The 10765-nt window shown below is 40.3% G+C and overlaps 2 protein-coding genes across 2 annotated transcripts; one reads left to right on the forward strand and one right to left on the reverse strand.

The window, feature by feature from the left end:
* The first annotated feature begins 860 nt into the window (after positions 1–860).
* LOC117393630 (MTOR-associated protein MEAK7-like) lies at positions 861–2560 on the forward strand. Its single transcript, XM_033991621.2, has 2 exons — positions 861–900; positions 2026–2560. The coding sequence occupies exon 2, from the start codon at positions 2039–2041 to the stop codon at positions 2558–2560; it is 522 nt and encodes a 173-aa protein (XP_033847512.1). The 5' UTR covers positions 861–900; positions 2026–2038.
* A 4484-nt stretch (positions 2561–7044) lies between these two features.
* Positions 7045–8965, reverse strand: LOC117393629 (kelch-like protein 10). Its single transcript, XM_033991620.2, has one exon. The coding sequence runs from the start codon at positions 8873–8875 to the stop codon at positions 7187–7189; it is 1689 nt and encodes a 562-aa protein (XP_033847511.2). The 5' UTR covers positions 8876–8965; the 3' UTR covers positions 7045–7186.
* Positions 8966–10765: the final 1800 nt, after the last annotated feature.

The following is a 10765-nucleotide window of genomic DNA, read 5'->3' on the forward strand; positions in this document are numbered from 1 at the left end:
AGATCGCGGATACAAGCGGCTGAAATGGGCTTCCTCCGCAGAGTGGCCGGGCGCACCCTTAGGGATAGGGTGAGGAGCTCGGTCACACGGGAGGAGCTCGGAGTAGAGCCGCTGCTCCTACACGTTGAGAGGAACCAGCTGAGGTGGCTCGGGCATCTGCTCAGGATGCCTCCTGGACGCCTCCCTAGGGAGGTGTTCTGGGCATGTCCCACCGGGAGGAGGCCCCGGGGAAGACCCAGGACACGCTGGAGGGACTATGTCTCTCGGCTGGCCTGGGAACGCCTTGGGGTCCCACCGGAGGAGCTGGAGGACGTGTCCGGGGTGAGGGAAGTCTGGGAGTCCCTGCTTAGACTGCTGCCCCCGCGACCCGGCCCCGGATAAAGCGGAAGAAAATGGATGGATGGATGGATGGATGGATTATTTATGTGACAGAGGCCAGTGTGAGAGCTCCTTTATCTACAGACTAATGACACAAAAAACAAGGATAAAATATGTTTAAAACGGTTCAAACTGAGAGCTCTGGGTGTAAAAATAATCAAAATAAAACATTACTTATTTATTAAAAAATTATATATATATATATATATATATATATATATATATATATATATATATATATATATATATATATATATATTTTTTTTTTAATACAAAAATAGCCTATATGATTAATAAGATGCTAATTCTTGACTTTTCCAAATATCACCAGATCACGTTCTAAAGCTTTTACTTTGAAATGCACATCCGCTTTTACTTTGAAATGCACATCCGCTTTTACTTTGAAATGCACATCCGCTTTTACTTTGAAATGCACATCCGCTTTTACTTTGGCTCTGGTCAGTTTCGTTTTCTCTGTATTCGTGAATCATTCATCCTGCTCCTTCTGCAGACACACACCAGGTAACACCGCGTTTATACTTTAATATTTCACTTAATATTTCACTAAAAAGCATTAAGTTTTATTGTAACGATGTTTTTTTTTAAAGCAGAGACAGATTTGACCTGAAAAACAAGTGAACTCAAAAGATCCAAACGCGCTCGTGTTTAAAGTTTCTTTATTCTGTTTAAAGGTGAATGGTTCACCTGCTTTTGTTGTTGCTTTACATTTGGGCAGCGGTGGAACATAAAGTAAAAACAGTAAAGTTCTGTAGTTAAGTATCAGTAGTTCAGATTTCAGGTCGGTCTGTCTGTACTTTACTTAAATACATTTTAAAGTAGATACGTTTTACTTTTACTTGAGTACATTTGAGAGCAGTATCTGTACTTCACTACATGTTTGAACTGGACTGAAAAGTAAAAGTATTTTTATTATTGTCTGAGAGCTGCTGAAAAGGCTGAGGTTTATTTTATTTATTTATCAGGAACAATGCACCAAAAACATGGACCTACATAAAGACACGTGTTTGTTCTGGATTTATTATTTCCACCTTCAGCTCTTGGACAGGTTCATGTCATAAATGGTGTAAATGCCAATAAAATCCAAACATTCATTCAAGATAATGATAATGAAGTGTGTGGTCACTGGGCGTGGACGGGGGGAGGTGTAAACGGGGGTAGATTGACAAAATGACGTCTTGAAAGTAGTCGATTAAAGATTACCCCAACATGAATCACTCCAAACACAACTTCAGACGAGTAAATGATGAGGGGAAACCACTATAACATGATTATAGCTCTAAAAAAAGTCTATATTGCTGAATTGATTTGATTTAAAGAAAAGGCTAAAATTAAGGTGCAAATTACTCTGAACATAATAATTACAAGTTGCCAAGCCAGTGGTTTTTCTATTTCAGAAACAAGAACTGAATATAAATAATGAGTCATTATGTGACTTTTGTAGAACAATATCACATTCAGCTAAAACTCAGGACATTCTCTTTTTATTAAATCAGCCATATTGTGCCTGTGTTTGCTCTATAGTTATAATCTGTGACACTCGTGGATCTTTATGTTATAATTTGGACATTTTAAATCACAATATTCATCTGAAATGACTTAACTTCTTTTCTTCTGAAGGTCCTGAAGGCCGCGTAGAGTCATGAACTCCAACCTGACAAGTGTCCAGCAGAGGGCGCTGTGCAGTGAGCTGGAAGGAAGAGTGAAGCTGAAGCTGCTCTTTAAAGCTTCCATCCACGGCTTCACTGGAGCAGCGTTCCATCAGCGCTGTGACGCCCGAGGACCCTCCATCTCTGTGGGATACAACAGCTCCGGACACGTGTTCGGAGGGTACACCAGCGCCCCCTTCAGTCAGACTGGTCAATATGTCAACGACCAGAAGGCGTTTCTCTTTACCTTTAAAGGAGATGCTCTGCTCAAATATCCCACCACCTACAGTAACTATGCTGTCAAAATGGTCGGTAACTCAGGGCCATATTTTGGAAAAAGTTTGATTCTGATGAATGGAGGCGCTGCTGTTCACAGTAATCCAGGACAATACTACACGGCCTTCACTCCTGATGAAATGCACGGCAACGACCTTCAGCTGATCGAGTGTGAGGTGTACCAGGTGGAAGGTAACTCCTCCAGTTATACAGTGTCTATCTTAATATATTATAAATAATATGGAGCAGAAACAGACATGGCATTTCAAACAGAGGAAAAGCTCAGGGGCAAGTAACTGATTTGATGCAGTCGCCATCTTGGTTTGAGAATATTAGACACTGAACTTGTTACAAAACTCTAATGGGGCAAAACCAGGCAGACTTCCTTTGAATGGAGCTGTTAAAGTGATGATGTCACTTCCAAATCCAACAGGCAACTTCCCATTAGATTTCTTGACTTTTTTGGAGGGGCATTGTTCTTCCTGGGTTTCTTCTTATTATTATTATTAGGCCCGAGCCTGGGACTCCGTCCCGGCGAGGGACTCATTAAAACCGCGTCCGAAACCCGGAAAATGGCAAAAATCAAGTAGTAAACACGCCCCGACATGGCAGTGAGTGGTGTCAAAAATTAGAACTCGACGAGCTCTAATTGTCACAAAAGACCCCGAGAAAAAATAACGAAAGACGACTCGGTAGCGCCACCTCAAACTTTGATTTTCATGGGGCCAATGGGAGCCCGACTCGGAAAAAAGTCAACGTAAAAATCTGAAACTCACATCAAAAAATAGTACATGTCGGGACATGACAAAAATAATATTATGGCCCCGCCCTAAAATGTATAGGAAGTCGGCCATATTGGATCAAACCCGGGAACGACAAAAGTGCACACCCTCACATTCAGGACATTTTCTCGCACAGTTTTCATCACAAACACTTCAAATTTGGCCAAATCCCACTAAACCCATGTGTGATTAAAGATTATCAATTACATTTTGATTATGACTTTGGGTGTGGTCAGGGTGAATTTTCAACAAAATCGCAAATTTTGGAATATTTCAAAAAAATATTTCTCTTTCACGCATTTTTTGTTGGGAAAACGCTAATACAGCGTTTATGCACATTTGTGAGCTGAACGCAATGATATGCAAATCAAGGCACTCTCTCACAAAATGGCTCTCTAGCGCCCTCTTCAAATTTCATTTTCAAAAATTAATAGAAGACAATCGATTTGTTGTGGACGTGTGAAAAAATTCACAGGGGCCTTATTTGTGATGGGGCACAATGTGAGAAAGTCACATGACTGTAGCTGTTATGGTTTAGGAGAAAAATAATGGGTGGAAAATGCGTTTCCATTATTATTATTATTATTTTGGTAGGCACTTTGAATCCACTTTTGACCCCCTGAACGTTAACGAAAAGTCAATTTTATTGGACCCAAAATTCAAGATTGGTGAAAAATTAATTATTTTGATGTTCAAAAAAATTAATGTTTCAAAATGACTCAATAGCGCCACCTCAAAATTTGAAATACATTGCGGCAATGAGAGACCTTTTTCATCGTAGACAAATGAAATTTGGTACAAACATAGAAGATGTCAAGATAAGTAAAAAATTATATTATGACCCCACCCTAAACCCTACAGGAAGTCGGCCATTGTGGGCGGAACCCCATTTTTTCAAAATTTTACCTCTCACATTTGGATTTTTTGCGCCTTGGATTTTCATTCAAGAAACTTCCAAATTGGTCAAAATGAAGTAGACCCATGTGGGATTATAAGGAAATGTCTTGGATTTTTCTACATCATAAAATGTGGGTGTGGCCAGCAATCAAAGAAAAAAACAATATTTTGAAGTGTTAAAGTGCGCGTAACTCACACATGCAGTGTCTTATTTCCCGGCATTAATATACATTTTTTTCAAAATGTGGATCTGAACACATACATATAGAATTTGCATAGGTCAGACATTATATTGCTCCACAGCGCCCCCTTGAACTTTTGAATTGGATAAAAAAAAATTACTTTGTCATAAACATTGGAAATTCGGCATGGACATCTGGCTTGGCAAACTAAACAAAAAAGCCAATGAGAAAATACATCTACTTGCAACCATGTTTCCGTGGTACCATAAAAAATATGTCATTGAAATGAATTGGGTTCAGAGTTCTGGACTTTGTTGTAGACTAAATAGATGCTCTACATTAATCCTGGCCTAAAATTCAATTTTCCCAACAGAAGGAGTAATCCAAAAGCACAATTAAAAAAGATGAAAAAGGTTTCCGTGGCATCCCCTTAAAAAGTCAAAATAACTGCCAATGGAAGAAGAGGCCAAATGTTTTCAAACCTACAAAAATTAAAGTCGTCATGACAATACCACATGGAATGATGAGTAAAAACTATATGACCCAAAATTGTACTTGTCTTACTTGTAACATCTCCACCTTGGAATGTCTTCCAAAAGACTTGAAAATTGGTTAAACCAAGAACCATGTCCAATTAAATATGTGTAGATTTTTGATGAAATCTGAAATGTGGGTGTGGCAAATCCACAAACCAGTGAGAATTTGCTATAATAAGAATAAGCATAAAAATGTGTGTATTTCTCATAGATGATGTCAAATTGAGCCAGACCCAATTTGTGTGCATTGATGACCTGAACATAGCGATGTTAAACTTGTATAGATATGATATAAAACTGTTCTACAGTGACCCCTTGAAACTTTGAAAGATGCCACCATATTTTGTTTATTGCAGACAAATCAAATATGGCACGGACATCCGTCTTGCAATACTGAACAAAAAAGGCAATGAGAACATCCGTATTTGCAAGCATGTTGCCATGGTAATGGAAAAAAATATATACTATTGAAATACATATGTTAGAAATTAAAATTAAAATGCCAAAAAGTGTTTGCTAATGAGTATATCTCAATAAATATTCCAAGAAAACCTTTAATTTGTGCATAAAAATAATAAAAGATGCTGAGAAAAGCACTAGAGGAATTGTTTTTTTGTTTTTTTTTTCGTTCGACCGTCTCCAGCCTCACGTCTCCATCGTGCCCACCCATGGCGTAGAGGGCCTGAGGGGAGTCAGGGTGAAAATCTTTGTAAAAATCTTCTCAAACATCATCGCTGTTCAACATATGTGAGGAAATATGCCAGTTCTTGTGGATTTTATGGATATTATTGTTATCGTTATTGTTGAATGTTTTGTGACGGGAGCACACAGCGCGAGTGACATGTGTGTTTGGGGTTTACAGATTTGGTGGAACGTTCTCCACACAACATGGTAATGCCACACTAACATTAAACTTTGATATTGTCCTGCAAAATATTGTCTCACAGGCCACAAAATATTGTCTCGTGGGCCGCAATTGTTCCCTGGGCCGCATGTTTGAGACTCCTGTTTTGGAGGATTGTGCATGTGTTATTGAGGACCGACTCAAACAGTGCTGAATAAACCCATATTATAGATCCATGGGAATTGTACGTCTGACGAGAGTTTTTGTAAGTGTGCATGTGCAGCAAGAGGCGACAACAACAGCACCAGCTTTCAACACAAGTGACTAAAATAACTCACTTTAGCACCAAGTTATTGTTTGTAGCTTTGTGTTTGTAATAATCCAATATTAGTTACAAATACGGATCGTCATTTAATCAAACATGAGCTAGTTTCAGAGCTACTTTGTGTGAAATGGAGGATCCAGACGGAGCAGAGGAGTGACAGCGGCCGGGGCAGCGAGGAGACGTCTGGTCTGTGATCTGTGCGTTTATGAAGGAGCAGCAGCATCAGTGGAATAATGAGACTGTGTGTGTGTGGAGGAACATGTGGCTGTTCTGGATCTGCTTCAGGGAAACACAGGACGATTCTTCAGGAGAGACGTGGTTTTGATTTGCAGCTGATTGTGAGCTCTCGGCTGTGTTTGAGGGAACGATTGTGACACATGAGGCTGTATTATAAGTGCATCTGTCGGACCGGCGCAGTGTTAAGTATCTCTTCATGAAGGTACATTTTGTTTAGTAAGTGTCTCATATGTTTCTAGATGCATAATGATAATTCCATAGATAACAACAGTACTAAAGGCTCAGCTGCATCAATAAGGTATAAATATTCAAATATCAATAAACTATGTAGATCTAGGCTTCTATAATTTGACTCTAAATGGCTCATTATGCAATCAATATGTAAAATAAACATACCAATTTGCTATTAGTTTGTATCAATTTCCTCCGGGTACTCCGGTTTCCCCCATCAACCAAAACATGAACGCCCTTCGAGACAACTGTTGTGATTTTGGGCGTTAGAAAAATAAATGAATTTAATTGAATTGAATCAAAAGTGCTGTTACTAAACTGTTATCGACTAAAGATTGATGTCCACCCCAAGTCTGCTTACTCACCCATAAAAATCACAGAGTTACAGAGTGTTACATGTGGGACTGTGATAGGCTCGTGGTCACGTTACTGCTCATGTGATTGTTAATTTTACGTTTGCCAAGTCTGTTTTAAAGAGGATGTGTTATGTAAATAGATTTTTAAATGTTAAAATAGCCCACTGCTCTGTATTTACTTGCATTTATAAAAGAAAATCAACCTCTGGGTCATAAATTTAGAGTTGAAAAATAAAAAAAATATATTAAAATATATAAAATACATTAAATAATATAAAATATATTCAAATAAAAAAATATTATACATACATTTTATTAAAGGTGAATGAAAATCTGTTGCTTGACATTTATATCAATACCGCAGTTTACAGAGAACAAAATGTAAAATGATGATAGTTTAATACCCGAGACAACAAGAAAAGCTGAACACTTTTTTTTGCAGTTAATGGATGCTTTTATTTAAAGGAGTGAGGGACTACTCCTCAGCGGGATCGTCATCAGGAAGAGCGGCGCGGGGTGCGGCATAGTCGGCCATGTTGGGAAGGTCGTACGCCACGGAGCAGCTCAGGGCAGAACGAGAGATCTCCATGTTCTGCACCTCCGACCACACTCCGGTTTTCACATCAAAACATTCCACACGGTTAATGGTGGTGGAGCCGTTGAACCCGCCCACAACGTACAGCCGCTCGTCAACAACCCCAATGCCGAAGTTGCTGCGCCCGTACAGCAGGTCAGGTAGGGGGCGCCATGTATTGGTCCTGGGGTTATAGGCCTCCATGGTGTTCAAACGGACCATCCCAGAAAAGCCACCGACAGCGTAGATTTCGTTGGCATAGGCGATGACACCGACCCCACGGCGTCTGTTGGTCATGTTTGAGATCATGGTCCACTGATCGGTGAGTGGGTTGTAGCACTCAGCTGTGTCCAGAACCTGCTCGCCATTAAAGCCTCCACAGATGTAGATCTTCCCGTCGTACGCTGTGCTGTTGGCGTCGCTCCTCTGTTCGTTCATAGGAGAAATCATCGTCCACTGGTTGGTCTCTGGAGAGTATCGTTCGACCGTCTCCAGCCTCACGTCTCCATCGTGCCCACCCATGGCGTAGATCAAACCATCCAGCAAAGCCACGCTGACATAGCACCTCGGTGAATGCATGGGCGCTACTTCTTGCCACGTGTGATTGGCCAGGTCGTACTTGTGGGTAGTGTTGAACTCTACAACGTCGTCGAACCCTCCAATCAAGTACACACATCCGTTAAGGAACACTGTACCGTGATAGGCCCGTGGTGTCCTGTCATTATTAGCCACGTCCACCCACCTGTTGGCACGGTTGTCATACACTTCGATGTTGTTGACTGGATTTGTTTCGCTGAAACCGCCAATGGCTAGAAGGAGCGCTTGGGGCAGCCTCGGACGGGCTAGACGGGAGGACAGGGAGACATTGGATCCCCTAACTTGGGCATCCATAACCACGGCCTTACATTCATGATTGTTCTGGAGCAGGTTATTTCCATGAACCTGCTGAATAAAGTAGTCGCGGTGGACCAGAGCCAGACGGACTTTTGTCAGAAGATTGGCCAAGTGTGTAATTCTTTCCTGAGGAGCGTGTGAGACCCATCTGAGGACCGCCTCAAACACGGTGCTCTCCTCCTTCACGTTCAACTGATCTTCGTCAATGATGGAACAGAGGTCTTCCCTGGAGAGATGGAGGAACTCTTCAGAGCTGGACACCACATCTTCAAAGTGCTTCAGGATGTATGAGAACACTTGTTTCTTCAGCTCGGGGTAGTGGTACTGGTTTGTGAGGCCCCAGACAGCGATGCAGTTACTGGGGGACAGTTGCTCTTTCATGACCCGACAGCAGGCTTGGGTAATCCCGCTCACACCTAAGAAGTCAGCAGCGATAAAGAGCGCCTGGATGTTTTCCGGGGTGATGTGGACCACCCGAGTGTAGCAGTAGTCCAGGATGATCTCCATAATATCAGCTGACACATGAGAGATGTCAAAATCCTGGCGGTCAGGGCTCGACCAGTTGGTGAACAGAGCTTTGAAGTACGTGCTGCAGCTGCACAGGACCAGCTTGTGTGCCGGGAATTGTACGCCGGCCACGTTGAGCAAGGCATCAAACAACATCTGCTCCTTCCTCAGCTCTTCGAATGTGGCCATTGGAGCGCTCGTGGCTGTTTTGTATATGTAAATGGATTTATTTGTTTTGAGGGTAAAACACGTCTGTCTCGGTGGACAGTCTGAGTGAGAATGAGCTGCTGTGTGAAGTGTAAGTTCCACTACAGTTTTTGTAGTTCCACTACAGTTCTTTGTGACATCACGCGTTTCCATGGAGATGTGTGGCACGTGCATTCTGTGACGTCGTCATGGAACTGGTCTTCACAAAATCAAAAATAAACAAAATGAGAATAAGGTTTTACCAGCTGAATTTTGAATATGATTTTTTTTTTTTTTTTTTTTACTATTTATTTACATGATATTTCACAATAACAAACTGAATACATATCTACTGATAACACAAATATAAAAATACACAAAAAAAAAAACAAAAACCACACCAACACCAAATAAGCACACACAAGGGGGACAATATCATACCAAAAGGAGCCTTTATAACATAAAATATCAATAATCTGGTCTACTTCAGATTCACTTCACAAAAAAAAACCAAAAACACAGGGAATCTATTACCCATTTAACTTTTTAGTCCTATATGTGTTATTGTCTGCCATTCTGGGCCTAAATGGTCTACTTCAGATTCACTTCACAAAAAAAAAACAAAAACACAGGGAATCTATTACCCATTTAACTTTTTAGTCCTATATGTGTTATTGTCTGCCATTCTGGGCCTAAAAACTCACGCAGGGGCGACCAGTCCTTAACAAAAGAGTCTAACTTTCCTTCAAGGACATTGTAAAGCCTTTCATAAGGCAAAATTGATAGAAGTTTTTCACGCCAGAGGGTGAGGGAGGGAGATTGTTCCTGGATCCATACCTGGAGTATAGAAAGGCGTGCAGCGTACATTATAACATTAAGCATTTTTGTTTCTCGAGTATAGTTGTTTATACCCAATATACAAGCCTTAGGGTCTTCAGGTACTTTTACTCCAAGATATTTTTCAGTTTCCTGAAGAACTGAAGACCAAAATGAAAGAATAATTGGACATGACCACATTAAATGAAAATAGGTTCCTGCTTCCTTTTTGCATTTAAAACAAAGTGTTGTGCAAGTTTCATATTTACTCCGAGTTACAGGGGTCACATGCATTTTATTAATAATTTTATACTGTACTTCATGAGATTTATTTGATTTAGTGATTTGTTTTGCATCATTTAGTACTTTGATCCACTGTTGATCATCCAATTTAACACCAAAGTCATATTCCCAACTTTTCTTAATATTAATAACTACACCTGTATTCATATTAATATGGTCATATATATTTGTTATAATTTTATCTTTAAGCACAACAGCTTTTATAAAAATATTATCCAAAATACTGTTTTTTACACCATTTTTGTAATATGTAATAGAATTGAGATAACTTCTAATTTGCAAATATCGAAAGAAGTGAGCTTGTGGGAGATTAAATTCATTTTTTAATTGTTGAAATGACTTTATAAAATCATCTACATAGAGATCTGATATTTTTGTAATGCCTACTTCCCTCCATTCTTTAAAGCCAGAATCAGTACAGGTGAGTTGTAAATCTGGATTATTAGCAATAGGTGCTGAAAACGAATATTTGTCAATACTAAAGTGTTTAGACCTGGTTTAGACCTGGTTCAGTCCTGGTTTAGTCCTGGTTTAATCCTGGTTTAGACCTGGTTTAGACCTGGTTTAGTCCTGGTTTAGTCCTGGTTTAGACCTGGTTTAGTCCTGGTTTAGTCCTGGTTTAGACCTGGTTCAGTCTTGGTTTAGTCCTGGTTTAGTCCTGGTTTAGTCCTGGTTTCAGATCCTGGTTCAGATCCTGGTTTAGACCTGGTTTAGATCCTGGTTTAGACCTGGTTTAGGTCTGGTTTAGTCCTGGTTTAGACCTGGTTCAGTCCT

Source organism: Periophthalmus magnuspinnatus, unplaced genomic scaffold (assembly GCF_009829125.3).
Source record: "Periophthalmus magnuspinnatus isolate fPerMag1 unplaced genomic scaffold, fPerMag1.2.pri scaffold_48_arrow_ctg1, whole genome shotgun sequence".
In the NCBI taxonomy this organism is placed as follows: Eukaryota; Metazoa; Chordata; class Actinopteri; order Gobiiformes; family Gobiidae; genus Periophthalmus; species Periophthalmus magnuspinnatus.

Bases quoted from the DNA above. Each gene is read 5' to 3' on its own strand.
- LOC117393629 (XM_033991620.2), bottom strand. From the start codon at position 8,875: ATGGCCACATTCGAAGAGCTGAGGAAGGAGCAGATGTTGTTTGATGCC.
- LOC117393630 (XM_033991621.2), top strand. From the start codon at position 2,039: ATGAACTCCAACCTGACAAGTGTCCAGCAGAGGGCGCTGTGCAGTGAG.